The following is a 14,778-nucleotide window of genomic DNA, read 5'->3' on the forward strand; positions in this document are numbered from 1 at the left end:
CCTCCTGGACACCTCACCCTTAGACTGGAAACCTCCCTGCTCATCTTCCCCTTTGTATCAAACTAGCCAAGAATTCAGAGAAGCTTCTGCCCAGGACTCTTCCCATGAATCCCACACTTCACCCTGGATCCAAGTCCTCCCAGCCTGTCCCAGATCTCGCCTCCCTGGCCCAGGACTCCACCCACTCCACCTGAGTCCTCCCAGCCTTGAGAACCTGTTAGGGTCCAGGCCCATGGTGGCGGGTGGGGAGGTCACAGGCACAGCCCCAGAATCAGAGGGGCAGGGCTGGGGCCGGGCCTGGGGTAACGTTGTGTTTCTCTCCCCTTCCTCCCCTTCCTCTTCCCCCTTCCTCCCACGCCTCCACCTTGTCTCTCTCTAGCAAATCCCAGTCTCTGACCAATGCCTTCAACCTTCCAGAGCCAGCCCCGCCCAGGCCCAGCCTTAGCCAGGACGAGGTGAAAGCTGAGACCATCCGCAGCCTGAGGAAGTCTTTCGCCAGCCTCTTCTCCGACTGATACCCCACACTGAGAACCCCAAAATCCCTGGGCAACCCTTCTCTGGGCCCTGAATCCATTTCTCACTTTTGGAGTCTCCACATCCCTTGAGAACCCATCTCCCGGTTCTCCAAGATTCCACCTCTCATTCCTCAAGATCCCTGAGTACCTTGAGAAACCTGACTCCTCCTGGCCCTAAATCCAGTTCTCACATGTGGAATCCCCAAGTCCTTTTAGAACCCCACTCCTGGTCACTTCAAGATCTACTTCTGTTTTAGGACCTCCAGATTCCTGAAGACCTCCGACCCTGGTTTCCCCAGAGGGCCTTTTCCTTCCTGGAAGTGCCCAAATACCAGGCAACCCATTGCAAAATCCCTTCCTGGAGCCCTGAAGTTCCTGGAAAACCCTATTTTTGGTCCCAAATCTCTCCAGCACACCTATTTCCCATCAGAATTTTCCAAATCCTCAAGAAACCCCTACTGTTGAGCCTCTTCCCATGGATCTTCCATCCCTCTGAAGATCCACATCTTCAAATGCCACCCAACACCAGCCCCCTCAACCTCATTCAATACCTTGGGAGCTCCTCCCACTTCCAGGACCCCTCGGTTCCCCCAGGGACTCCCTCCCCAGTTTCCTGCCTCTGACAGCTGTCTTTAAATATGCAAATTCCACTCATCTTCCCAGAATCCTTTGCACACGGAAGGCCAGTGGTCTCCGCTTCCCCACCTTTGCCGTGATGTCTGTGTCTGTGACTGACGTGGCCTCCTCTTGTGCCGTGCTTGGCATATGTGGTCCTCGTTCATCGTGCCGCCTGTGGTGATGCGTGCAGTGACGCTGTTTATGTGGTCCGCACCTCCCCCTGACCTCCACTCCTTGCCTGGACTCATCCCACCCCTCAGCGGCTCTGAACCCCAAGAGAAGAGTCGGGAAACAAAATAAACAAGCAAAGGCCCAGCAGAATTCTGTGCTTCTTGGTGAAGAAAGAGGGGAGTCCTTGAATGGCGGGGGAGACACAAAAGGGACCCCCCAAAATCCACATGGGGTGCTGGGAACCCCAAAATCCAGTGGAAGGCACATCGGGCACAAATTCCAGAGAGGTTCTGAGTGGAATCCCTGCCACAAATCCCAGCCATTGGAGATGGAGGAGCTCCCAAAATTTAGAAGTATCCCCAAAGCAAGAGGAAACCAAATGATGGAGGAGGCAGGGGGCTCAGTCTTTGGGGGGACCCCAATTCCAGAAGAACTGGAAAAGCACATGGGGACCCCCCTCATCTCCCAGGGTGGGGAATGGGGGATCCTGAGGCAGCATCAGGGCAGAGACGAACATTGATTGGCTGGTGGGCTAGGCTCCTTGGCGTGGAGGGCTGAGACTGGCTTCCCGGTGGCTTGGGCGGGGCCTAAGGCACAAGGCGGGCTGCGCTGAGTAGGCAGGCAGGCAACTCATCAGCCTGGGTGCGGTGCAAGGAGGGCTCCGAGGCACTCCGCTCAATCTTGGGGAGTGACCGTTGCAGCAGCTCAATTGTGGCCAGGATCTGAGGGCAGGTGGGGGTGAGGAGGGGTGTCCAGAGCCCTATGGGCATCCCAACAGCCCCAGGCCCCAGCCTCATGGGGAAACACACACACATACACACACACACACACACACACAACCTCTGAGCTTTCACATTCACATCGGCCTCCATCTCAGTCTTCCTCCATCCCAGAGTCACCCACCCAAAGTGTCCAGCCCTCCTACCCAGCCCACCTGGGGGAAGAGGGGCCGTTCCTCCCGCTGGAACTTGAGGCAGTCAGACAGCAGGCGCCGCATGGCCTTGGGGCAGTTGCTAGAGATTTTGCTGAGGTCCGGGGACAGATAGCCACGGCCCACCATAAAGATAATCTGGGGGCAGAGGGGGGCAGGAAAGGGGTGATCTGGGGTCAGGGGCTGGGAGGCCCAAGGAATTTTGTATTGAGGGGCTTGGGAGGTTTATTTTTAGCAAACTGGGGTACTGTCAGTATCAGGGCCCAGAGGATTCTCCATCGCTGAGGACTTGGGAGGATTCTCTGCTTTCAGAACAGAGGGATTCAAATTTGGGGTTCAGGATTGTAGGTATCTGGGGCTCAGAGGATTATAGGCCCACGAGTTTCTAGGAGGCTTAGGGACCTGGAAAGTACTGAGTCTCAGGGAAACATGGAGTTCTGGGTCTGGGGGAGCTTGTACTTCTGTGCGGGTCTGAGGCCTAGAGGGTTCTAGGTACCCCGGCCCTGAGGCCTGCTAGATACCTGAAGGCCTAGGTGACTGTGGGTGCCTGTGACTATTCCAGAAGCACAAAGGGGCTCTGTTTCTGGGGAGAAATGGGATACTGGGAGAAATGAGATCTGGGGGATTTTGAGTACCCAGAGCAGAGGACTATAGGCGTCTAGGGATACAGAGGGCTTTGGGGTATGTGGGGGCCTTGGGGGATTCTAGGTATAGAGATTCGGGGTATTCTGGACTTCGAGGATTTTTGTCCCAGAGGGCTGTGGATGTGAGAAGAGGGAAGTTGGGGTAGGGGAGACCCAGAGAATTTATTGTAGGTGTCTGGAGCCCAAGAGATTCTGGGAGTCTTTATCCCACAAAATTTTAGGTTTCTGGGGAAAGGGTGGCATTCATCAGTGCAAAAAGGAGGGGATGTGGGGTATGGATGCCTGAGGGGACCCCTCAGCCCAGGGAACTGTGGGTAAGGTGTGGGGCTCACCTGGTCACGGCAGCCAATGTGGCTGTAAGGCAGTGAGCCAGTCATGAGCTCGTAGAGCACAACCCCGTAGGCATAGACATCTGACTGGAAGCTGTAGGGGTTCGGGTCCTGCATACGGATCACCTCAGCTGCCTACAACAGGCCAGACCAGGCAGGGGGACCACAGAGGTCAGCAAATGGCTGGTCCACAGTCCCAGATCCCACTGGCCACACAGCGTACAACTCAGAGCCACCCACATGAGGTGGGACGTGAGGAGTCCAGACACCCACACCTGGCACAGGCACCCCCGTTCCCACTCAGCCCCACACACCCCAATCCTGGAGCCTACATCCCCACGTACCCCCCATCCAGCCTGGCCCAACTCACCATCCACAGCACAGAGCCTGAGGGCTGCTCCAAGGGCTGGGCCCCGCTCCATCGAGTCTTCACTGTGGCCAAGCCAAAGTCACCGATCTTCACCGTGAGCCCCTCATGTAGGAAGATGTCCGCCAGGGTCAAGGACCACTACAGGGACTCCTAATAGCCATGCCTCTCACCCTGCCTGGGAGGTTCCTATTGGTGCCCTTATACCACTCATCCCTCTGATCCTGACCAGGAGCCCCTTAATATCACACCAACTATCTACAACCTTGACATGGGCAGGGAATGCCTGCTAGTGCCCCCCACACTCAGCCCCGCTGTTGACTTCTGAACAGGAAGCCCCTCGGAGGGCACCCGAACTCACTATGCCTCTGATGCTGACCATAATGCCCTCCACAACTGTCACACATCAGACTCTAACCAGAGTTCCCAAGAACAGTACCTGAATCAGCCACACCTCTGACTTCAGACTAACAGGCTGCCATTAAAGCCCCCTGGCTGGCCACAGTTCTGCCACCTGGCAAGGAGCTCTGGGACACATGCCCCTCTTTTGTAATTCCCAGAACCCCCACAAGAGGCATCCTTCTAAGCCCTTGCGCCCCCACCTCAACCCCAGTCCAGGGACAGATACTGTTAGACTTGAGATCTCGGTGGATGATGTTCTTGGCATGGAGGTAGCTGTGGGGGTGGAGGCAGGTGGTGGATTGGCTGGGGGTTACCTCATTTCCCCCACCCTTTCCCCCCACCCCTCCCCAGGCTGGGAGGCTCACTCCATGCCCTGGGCAGTCTGCCGGGCCACATCAATGAGCTGGACCATGTCGAAGCGCGTGTCGGCCACATGCAGGTGATGGTAGAGGCTGGAGCCTTCACACCACTGTGTGATGATGGCGAATCCCGGCCGGGTCATGAAGCCCATAAACAGCAAGATGTTGACATGTCGCGTCTTCCTGCAGGCAGGGAGGGCAATGTCAGAGGTGGGGAGGAAAAATAGTGACTGTCACTTACTGTGACTTACTGTCACAACAGGAGTGGCACTGTTCTTTACCTTCTTCGGTCATTCATTTTCACCCTGTCTTTTGGGGCACTCACGACCACAGCATTGCCAGATTTCATGAATCTGTGAGATGTGTTTACTGGGCTATGATTCTCTGCTGTGGGCTTATATGCGGAGTTTCCCCATCCGGAGCTTCCCCATCTGAGTCTCCCAACAAAAGCAGGAGGGAGGAATTGCTGCCCCTCCCCCTCCCTGCCTACAGCAGCATTTCTAATCATTAACATCCCCCACCCCTCTGACTCTGACCATTACCTGGGTCTGTGACCATCTCACAGATGAGAAGGTAGAATGCCAACCTTCCTCATTGATGTATCAATATAATATGGATAGATGCAGGATTAAAATATCGGTGATATGTGATGATTAGAGCCTGTTCAGCACCATGAGAAGCTTAGAGGTAAAGAGCTTGGAGTCTGGACTCATCTTCAAATCTAGGCCTCACCAGGTACTCACTGTACAACCTTGGGAAGGACATTTAACCTCTCTGGGCCTCAGGTTCCTCAACTGTAAAACTGATCATTGTATTAGCTACCTTATTCTCTGTAACATAATTGTGCCCATTTGACAGAGAGGAAAAGCCCATGCCGGCATCCCCCGGGTTGGTAGAAGCTATCCAGTACTACCTGTAGTATATAGGTATACAGTACTATACTACATAGTAACTATAGCAGCAAAAAGGAGACACCTGGCTTTCTTAGCATGACTAGATGAATACTGTATTGATTACATATTATAGCAATTATAAAAATTAAGCAATGATTAGATTATGGTGATGATAATATTGTTTAAATCAAGGCATTAGAATTAATGAATAACAAGAACCAACACTATAAATAGAACATTACCGTTGTAGTCCAAGCAGAGGGGAAGGAAAGATGCAAGCCTTCCTGGCAATGTGGTAACGAGAATGGTGGCCCACACCCAGACCCAGTTCGCAGCGGCAAATAAGAAGACCCACATTTTGGAGGCAGAGCCATTCATTAATAACCCAAACAACTGCATGATCACAGGTCCTCTAAACATACCCATTTCCCAGAGGGGAAAGGGACGCCCTTCAGAAAGAAACAACTTCTGATGATGGTTTAACAACACAAACACAGGTGATGTCCAGGAAGCACTCCAAGCATGGCCTCTTCCCAGAGAGGTGCCAAGGCCGGGCCTGCCACTCCCATCCACGCAAATGTGCCACCTCACCTGAGCACCTGCATCTCATTCTTGAAAGCTTGGGCCTGCTCAGCTGTGGGCTGGGACACCTTGAGCACCTTCACAGCCACATCGCCATGCCACCGCCCTCGAAACACGGTGCCAAACGAGCCCGTCCCGATCCTCTTCAGCAGCTGCACCTCACTGGGTGGTACTTCCCAGTAATAGCCTGAGTCCCGGTACCCCAGGTTCTTCTGTGGGCCAGATGGGTGGCATCTAAGAGGCCTGCCCACATCCCTCATCCCACATCACTCAGCCTTGGTGCTCCCAAAAGGATCTCCCTCAAGCATACCACTTTCTTCTTGTCATCGGCCAAGGACTTCCGCTCACGCTGCTCTGCTGGTGACTTGGAATGTGGGGACTTCCTCCCCGAGGACACGCTGGCTGGGCTGGGGCTCCCCCGGGGGGTTCCATCACCACCTCCTCTACTACTGGCAGCTGCAGTTGCAGAAAGGATATGAGTGGAGGCAAGTGGGGCAGTGGGGGTCAGGGTGCAGGCACGGGGGACTCACCATCAGTGCTGAAACTCTGGCCAGTGAGCTAGAAGAAGAGGGACAGGAGTCAAAAAGAGGGCATGGAGGCCAACAGGAATGGCTCTCCCCTCTGCCCAGTGGTCCCTGGCATTGTTCCCCACAGCACCAACCTGGATGAGGTTGGAGTCCATGGGGGCCGTGGTGCTGACCATATGGACGTTGGGAGTGGATGTGGAGCGGATGCGCTGCAGGGGGGCGTTGGCCGGGGCAGGGAAGGGGAAGTGCTCCGGGTCACAGTGCTGAGTGTGGGGCCTGCCAGGTGAAAGGCTGTGAAGTCACTGCCAGGAATCAGAGAACCAAGAAAGCCCCCACTCCACCCCCAGCCATAAACATGCATTTAGCTCACACAGAGCGAATGTCCACTGGCAGTACTATTATTCATTGCTTCAAGAAACATTTATTGAGTGCCTGCTGTGTGCCAGATACCATTCTAGGTGGTGGAGATAAAACTGTAAAACAAAATAACAGTTCTTGCCCTCGTGGGGCTGAAATAAAAAACAAATATATAATATGCCTGATGGTGATAGGTGCAATAAAGAAAAATAGTAAAGCAAAATAAGGAGACACAAAGTGTTCCTAGAAAGTGTCAGGAAAGGATTCTCTGAGAAGGAGGTGACATTGGAGTAAACTCCTACAGGCAGGATAGCAAGCCACACAGATAGTGGGGAAAGGGGAATGTACCATATTTTATAATTATATATTATAATTACATGTACTCTTCAAATGTTATATAATACATATCATCTATATTAAAATAGCAATGTTTTAAAGTATACATATTACCATATTCTATGTTATATATACGTTATACACGATATATGCTAAACATATTGTAGTTACAAAAATATGTTAATGTTCCCTTCACTATCCTGAAATGAAACTCAAAGGTAATTAATGCATATACACTCATAATTTAAAATAATATAATACCCTAACTTTATTTTATGTATCATATAAACATGTATGATGTTCTACATTATATAACATTATGTAATACAACATGATACAATAACATAAATATACCATAAAATATGCACATTATAAAATATATATTAGAGCAATAATATATTTTAATATAGCTATAGTTTTGTATAATATTTAACATAAAGAAGCAATAAAAGGGAAGTAATTTATGATAAAATAATACATATTTCAAAATGGAAAGGCTTGAGTATGGTTATACTAGAAGAATTAGCAAAGTAGTTAGATGCTTATAAATATATTTATAATTAATAATAAAAAGAACTGATTATTTACACTATACCAGATCCTGTTCTAGGCACTGAACATGTCTTAACTCATTTAATCCTCAGCAGAACCTTATATGGTAGAAAGTATCATTATCCCCTCTTTACAGATGAGAAAACTGAGACCCAGAGAAATCAGGTGACTTGCCCAAGGTCCCAGTTTCATGCCCTTACTCACACTTGTAGGTGCTCAATAAATGTTTGTCAAGTAAACAAATGAATAAAGTATGGCTTGTGGTCTACAAGAGTCCCCAGATCTTTTTCTCCCCCAGTAGCCCTTCACCTAAGGCACCCCTACCTGGGACCCTGGGGGGTTAGCAACTCATTCAGGGGGCGGTTCGAGGGAGCCTCATGTTGTCTGGAGCCTCCGGACAAATCCTGGACACTGTGGTAGAACCTTGAGGGCATGAAGGGTATAAAGTAAGGGGACACAGGTCAGCTGTCTGTAAGGGCCTTGTGGCTGGGTCTCTGTGCTCCCCATCCCCCCACCCACCCCAGGCTGGGCTCACTGTTGGCGGTTGGTACTCATGTCAACACAGACTGTGGGGACCTTGGAGGAACAATGCTGGTGGAACTTGTAGCCACAGGTTTGGCAACGGAAGCCATGGAACAGAAACTTAAGGCAGAAGTCACAGAATGCCAGGCTGAAGAAGGTCTTCCGTACCTGATGCCGCAGAGCAGGGAAGTTTGAGACCTGGTCAAGGATACTCCCCACCATGATCCGCCCCCACCGTCCACCCTGCACTCACAAAATTGTGCATGGTCAGCGGGACATCTTCAAGGACCTCGACAATGAGCTCCTCGCCATCCAGGGGAGCAATGGCTGTGTCCCAGGCAGTGACTGTCTTTCGTCTGCAGGGGGCATGGAAAGGAATGAGTGGGAGGGTGGGCAGGGGCCATGGTGAGGCAGGGAACCCCCACAAGTCCCTCCAAGCCTGCTACCCACAGGGTCATGTCTGGCAAGTTTAATTCTCATCATAGCAACTCTAGGAATTAGTCATTATCCTTGCCCCCACTTTACAGATGGGAAACAGGCTCAGAGGGATAAAATGACTGGCCCTGGGCCACAAGGGTAATGAGAGGCAGGACGGTGTGAAGAGTCCATGCTCTGAAACGGAAGGGGAGAAGCAAATGAAACTAAACAACTACATCTTAGAAGCGCTAAGCCAGCCCCCGAAAAGGGGGCTGAGGAGGCACTGAAACAACAAATAAAGTGCACTGTGTGAACTGCATAAAAAATTAAGGAACCCCACGAGAGAGGAATCAATAAGGTCAGCAAGACCCAACTCAGCAGACAAAGAATGGGGAAAATGAGGAAGAAGACAGCTGATGAAGTCATGACATCGTGAAAGGACAAAATAGATGAAATCTGGGAAGTGATGGACCAGGGTGAGGACTTGGGGGCCAGGGGAGAATGAGTTGGTTGACCTTACAGGCCAATGAACCAATGAAGTAACAAAACAAAAGATGGATGAACTCATAGATTACTTGAACTACAGTAGTCCTCCCTTATCTGTGGTTTCACTCTCCACGGTTTCAGTTACCTGTGGTCAACCGGGTGGGAAAGTATTAAATTGAAAATTGCAGAAATAAACAATTCATAAGTTTTAAATTGCGTGCATTCTGAGTAGCATGATGAAATCCTGCACCATCCCACCCAGGATGTGAATCATCCCTTTATCTAGAAGATTCACACTGTTTATGCTACCACCCATCACTTAGTAGCCTGCTCAGTTATCAAACAACTGACTCAATATCATAGTGGCTGTCTTCAAGTGATCGCCATTTTACTTAATAATGGCCCCAAAGCACAGGAGTAGTGTTGGTGGCAATTCGGACATGCCAAAGAGAAGCTGTAAAGTGCTTCCTTTAGGCAAAAAGGTAAAAGTTCTTGACTTGAAAGCAAAGAAAATCATATGCTGAGGTTGTTGAGATCTACTGTAAGAAAGAATCTTCCATCTTTTCTTTTTTTTTTGAGACAGAGTCTCGCTCAGTCGCCCAGGCTGGAGTGCAGTGGCGCGATCTCGGCTCACTGCAAGCTCCGCCTCCTGAGTTCTCGCCATTCTTCTGCCTCAGCCTCCCGAGTAGCTGGGACTACAGGCGCCCGCCACTACGCCCGGCTAATTTTTTTTTTTGTATTTTTAGTAGAGACGGGGTTTCACCGTGTCGGCCTGGATGGTCTCGATCTCCTGACCTTGTGATCCACCCGTCTCGGCCTCCCAAAGTGCTGGGATTACAGGCGTGAGCCACTACGCCCGGCCGAATCTTCCATCTTTGGAACTGTGAAGAAGGAAAAATAAATTCATGCTGGTTTTGACGTCATACCTCATATTGCAAAAGCGATGGCCGGAGTGCATGATACATGCTTAGTTAAGACGGAAAAGGCATTACATTTATGAGTAGAAGACAAGAATAGAAACATGTTCCGGCTGATAGCAATTGGGTTCGGTGCTATCTGTGGTTTCAAGCATCCACTGGGGGTCTTGGAACACGTACCCTGCAGATAAGGAGGGACTAAAGACTAAGGGAAGACTAATGGAAGACTCTGTGATAAAGAACAGAAGGAATCAAATGACTGAGGAGGGGATGGGAGGTGGGACACCCAGTGGGTGGGCGTGGGGCTGCCACACTCACCCCTTGATGAGTCGGTAGACCACACAGCAGTCCTGATTTAGACCCCGCACCTTCAGGGCCTTGTCTAGAGAGTCGTAGACACTCATGCCATCCCGGACAGTCACCTGTGTGTATGTGCAGATGTAGGGGTCCTCATTGCCCAACAGAGGCCACAGTTGATGTTCCCATCCTTTTGCAAAGGCCTCCCCCAACCGTTGTCACCCTTTTGATCCCAGAATTACAACTGGGTCCATCCACAGCCCCTGCCATTTCGCTTCCATGACTCACCACCGTGCGTTGCTTGTTGGGCAGGTACACTTTGACGGTGCCCACTGCCCGGGACGGCTCGGCCCCATTGGCAGGGGGGCCCCGTGGTGGCTCCATGGAGCCTTAGACTTTGTCAAGATGGGCTGAGGTGGGGCTGGGCAGGTGCCATGGGGCTCCTACAAGAAGGCAGACAGAATTCAGAGGTCCAATAATGATAGTCTGGAAGCAAAGTGGCAGGGGACAAAATAAAATTCAAAGTCCAGGCTCCTGTCGCCCCCTGCAGCCTAATTTTCACATGACAGCCCAAGAGATCCTGCTCACATCTGAAGTCCTTCTAGTTCCTCCTCTGCTCAGACCCTCCTGTTGCTTTTCTCACTCATGAATGCCAAGGTCTCAGCTTCACTGCACAGGGTTGGGGGGGGGAGAGAACAAGGAAGGGGGACAGAGCATACTGTCCTGGAGGGTACAGGAGCACAGAAGACTCTGTGCTGGGGACCAATGGGGAAGTCAATACACACTGCACTGAGCTGTCAGGTACATAAGAAGCACGAACAGAATGTCCTGGTTGTTTTTTTTTTTTTTTTTTTTTTTGACAGAGTTTCGCTCTTGTTGCCCAGGTTGGAGTGCAATGGCACGGTCTCAGCTCACTGCAACCTCCACCTCCCAGGTTCAAACCATTCTCCCGCCTCAGCCTCCTTAGTAGCTGGAACTACAGGCGTGTGCCACCACGCCTGGCTAATTTTTTGTATTTTTAGTTGAGATGGGGTTTCACCATGTTGGCCAGGCTGGTCTCGAACTCCTGACCTCAGGTGATCCACCGCCTCAGCCTCCCAAAGTGTCCTGCCTTTTTAACAGAGAACGGGGGAAGTGCCAGATACTCTGGTGAGGGAGGAGTCGCAGGCAGGGTGATGGGAAAGAGAGGATCATGAGATATTGCCCTTAGTGTGGGGAAGATGGAGGTTGCACCAAACATATCCTTAAAGGGCACTGTGGACATCCCTAAGCTCTGGGGTGTAATGTTGATGTTAGGACCACAGACACCGTGTTAGGTGGCTAATGGAAGTCCCAAGACTTTATGATGAGGAGTTCATGGGTGGGGGTCACTACATACTATGCGGAAGGGAGATGTAACAGGTGTCACTAGGGACTGTAATGGGGAGAAGGGTGGAAATGGAAATGACCAGACATCGAGCCAAACTGGGGAGGTAATGGTGGATCACCAGACACTGTCATAGCAAAAGGAGAAGGTATGGTGTTGCGGGGAGAAAAATGGAGGTAAAGAGGGAGCTCCAAAATTCTCCTTGACAACCAGTGAGGGGGTCACAGGCACATTACTGGTGTAAACTGAATGGGGGATCATGGAAGGCGGTTACAGAGGCGAGAATCCTGACATTCTCCCCTCCCCAGGGGGTCAGACACTGATCCAGAATAAGGAAACCGGGGAGTGAACCCCGTTTCCACACACTCCCCGCAGTTGGTAAGGAAAGGTCATTGGACACCTTAGGGTTTAAGACGCAATCCCGGCACCAGTTGGTAGGGTCCCGCCTACCAAAGGGCTTCCGGCTCTGCGCAGGCGCACCACCACTAGCAGCGGGCGAAACCATCACCCGCAGCCTTGCCCACCTATTCCTGTTACCCACCCCACCCCCGCTGTCGACGATGGTCTCGCCCCGGGTCAAACCACTCCTCCGGTTCCGGGCGGGGGACGCCGGGGCCCGGGCGCAGCCATCCTGGAGCTGAGCTTTCGGTCCGGGCGCCCTGCCCGTGCCCGGCAGCCGCTCCAGAAACCGAGCCCTCCCGGGTCCGCCCTCACCTGTCACGCCGCTACAGCCACCGCCGCCTCCATCTTGGGCCTGTCTTCTTGTTTCCTCACAGAGTCCGCCTTCGCCGTCTCTCGGACTCTCGTTATTGGCTCTGCGGGACTCATCCTTCCACTCTTATTGGATCAAGGTCACGTCTGTCAAGGCAAGACCAACGGAATGTGAGTCGTGTTCCGTATTAGGAGGGACAGCCTGAAACGTCAAGATGGGGGCAAGCGCAAGTCCTGACTCGCGCAGGCGCAGTTGGGGCAAGACCTGCGTGCCTAGGGCTTTAACCTCAATAGTGGCATAGACGAATAAAGCAGGACTTTTTAAGGTCATTTGGGGCTGACCTTAGGGCTCTGGCATCTGGACGGAGAAATCCTTAAGTACCCTTTTTGGGCCAGTGCCCTAAGCACCCTTTTATTATTTTCCTGTGTCTCAGTTTTACCATCTTTGAAATGGGTTGGAATCAGAACAAATGATCGGCGATGTTCACCGGCTCTAGGAGACTGTAGTTCATAGCCTTTGAGGACAGCGGGTCTCTGGTGTGGTGGGGGTTGGGGGGCTGGCCCTAGGAGGGGCGGCCTTCTGTCTGGGAGGCTTCCTTTAGGAATGGGGTTGATTAGGATTTTGAAAAACTAGTCACAGGTGGCCAGGTGAAGAGGGAAGTGCGGTGAATGGAGCACGATGCCAGTCAATGTGTGGAGGTACTGTGGGGTAAACACAAATTTTTAAAAATCGAATTTTCCCTGGTGTCAAAAGAGAGAGACGTCTCTCTTAGAGCATTTCCTTTAGAAAACTTGTAACTGTAAAATTTTCTCTGTCCCTTTGAGATGTATGTAAGTCTTTTAAAATGCTAGATCTCTTGCCAGTTTTACAACCCCGGAACGTTTTTCTTAAGAGCCTCGTAGCCATCTCTTTGATGAAATGTAAACATCAATGAAAATAGCACCCCTGTCTTCCCCTGTCTTCATGGGAATTTGATCTGCGTGCCTGGCTTCAAGTTATTACCTGCTTGTCATAAAGATACGAGTTTTCGTTTTCCTTTGGATAAAGGCAATTAACTAACACAGATAGCCACACCAATTACTAGGTGAATTTGGGATGAAGTATGTGTACCAAATGGTGCTGTCAAGTTTCTTACTTGAGCACAAGTTACTGTTTGAGAATATGTTTGTAATGGGCTGTATCTGCCTGTTAAATAAACGGATGAGATTTCTTTTGTCTTTGAAACCTCTTTAGCCGATTGTTTGTGATGTGCATCACAGTCTGGTGTAGTGCTTATTCAGTAATAAAACTTTCCATTCTTGCCGGGTGTGGTGACTGATGCCTGTAATCCCAGAACTTTGAGGGGCCAAGGCAGGCGGATCACTTGAGGCCAGGAATTCGAGACCAGCCTGGCCAACATGGCGAAACCCCGCCTCTAGTAAAAGGAAAAAAAAAAAAAAAAAAAAAAAAATCAGTTGGGTAACTCAGCCTCTTGAGTAGCTGGGACCACAGGCGCCCACCACCATGCCCGGCTAATTTTTATAGTTTTAGTAGAGACAGGATTTCACTATGTTGGCCAGGCTGGTCTCAAACTCCTGACCTTAAGTGATCTGCCCACCTCGGCCTCCCAAAGTGCTGGGATTACAGGCTTGAGCCACCACACCTGGCCCCAACTCCACTTTTCTATTTGAATCTTCACCATTTAATGGCTAAATAAAATTTTTAGAGAGACAGAATCTCACTATGTTGCCCAGGCTGGTGTCAAGCTCCTGGTCTCGTTCTCCCAACACTCTAGGATTATAAGCGTGAGCCACCATGCCCAACTCCAATGGCTAAAATTAAAAAGACTGACAATACTACGTATTGATGAGAATGTAGAGCAATTGGAACTTTCATACATTGCTATTGGGAGTGTAAAGTGGCACAAGCACTTTCGAAACAGTTTGGCAGTTTCATATAAAATTAAACATAGACCTGCCATGCAATTCAGCAATCTCACTCCTAGGTATTTACTCTAGAGAAATGAAAACACGTGTCCAATGGTGTGCTGGTAAATGTTTAACAACCAACTCTCCAGGAAGAAAATAGCTCTAATTTGTACTGTCCCCGTGGCTTATTTCAGGCTACTGATGTGACAGTCGCTGAACCAGATTTAAAAGAGATGCACAAAATCTCTGGTGAGCCAGCTACAACATGCTACTATTGCAGTATATCTGCACAAAAACTTGTATGCAAATGTTCAGATTAGCTTTTTCATAATATCAAAAAACTGGAAACAGCCCAGGTGTCCAGAAACAGAACTGACAAAGAAATACAACAACGGGGTTATGGAATACTACTCAGCAATGAAAGGGAACAAATTACTGACATATAGGAAGAGCATAGATGAATCTCATAGACATGGGGCCAAATGAAAAAAGCCAGACACAAAGGAGAAATACTGTATTCCACCTGTATGAAATCTAAACCAGGCAAAACTAATCTATAGTGAAGGAAATC

At 50.3% G+C, this 14,778-nt stretch overlaps 3 protein-coding genes across 4 annotated transcripts in view; 2 read left to right on the plus strand and 1 right to left on the minus strand.

Moving 5' to 3' along the window:
• SYN1 (synapsin I) overlaps positions 1-1,451 on the plus strand; it is a 50,123-nt gene extending 48,672 nt beyond the window's left edge. Inside the window, exon 13 of one of the 2 annotated variants that reach the window (XM_003917636.2) lies at positions 380-1,451. In XM_003917636.2, the coding sequence (XP_003917685.1) occupies positions 380-515 (136 nt within the window). In that variant the 3' untranslated portion in view covers positions 516-1,451. The remainder of the gene's footprint in view (positions 1-379) is intronic. The other variant, XM_003917637.2, reaches the window with a different exon arrangement.
• ZNF41 (zinc finger protein 41) overlaps positions 1-14,778 on the plus strand; it is a 349,729-nt gene that overhangs the window by 214,565 nt on the left and 120,386 nt on the right.
• Positions 1,450-12,449, minus strand: ARAF (A-Raf proto-oncogene, serine/threonine kinase). Its single transcript, XM_009197498.2, has 16 exons — positions 12,303-12,449; positions 10,511-10,665; positions 10,244-10,347; positions 8,359-8,461; positions 8,119-8,273; positions 7,908-8,006; positions 6,473-6,614; positions 6,342-6,369; positions 6,122-6,267; positions 5,821-6,023; positions 4,343-4,519; positions 4,204-4,250; positions 3,579-3,697; positions 3,212-3,343; positions 2,239-2,373; positions 1,450-2,026 (listed from the first exon to the last, which is right to left on the minus strand). Exons 2-16 carry the CDS (start codon positions 10,604-10,606, stop codon positions 1,892-1,894), a joined length of 1,821 nt encoding a protein of 606 aa, XP_009195762.1. The 5' UTR covers positions 10,607-10,665; positions 12,303-12,449; the 3' UTR covers positions 1,450-1,891.

The sequence above is a fragment of the Papio anubis genome, chromosome X, assembly GCF_008728515.1.
Source record: "Papio anubis isolate 15944 chromosome X, Panubis1.0, whole genome shotgun sequence".
Lineage (NCBI taxonomy): Eukaryota > Metazoa > Chordata > Mammalia > Primates > Cercopithecidae > Papio > Papio anubis.

What these genes read in the sequence shown, in the direction of transcription:
- ARAF (XM_009197498.2), bottom strand. Translation starts at nt 10,606, where the DNA reads ATGGAGCCACCACGGGGCCCCCCTGCCAATGGGGCCGAGCCGTCCCGG. An exon ending in CCAACAAGCAACGCACGGTG is followed by an intron (nt 10,348 to 10,510) that starts GTGAGTCATGGA and finishes ACATACACACAG; the next exon opens with GTGACTGTCCGGGATGGCAT. An exon ending in CTAACCCCCCAGGGTCCCAG is followed by an intron (nt 6,615 to 7,907) that starts GTAGGGGTGCCT and finishes TTCACCTGGCAG; the next exon opens with GCCCCACACTCAGCACTGTG.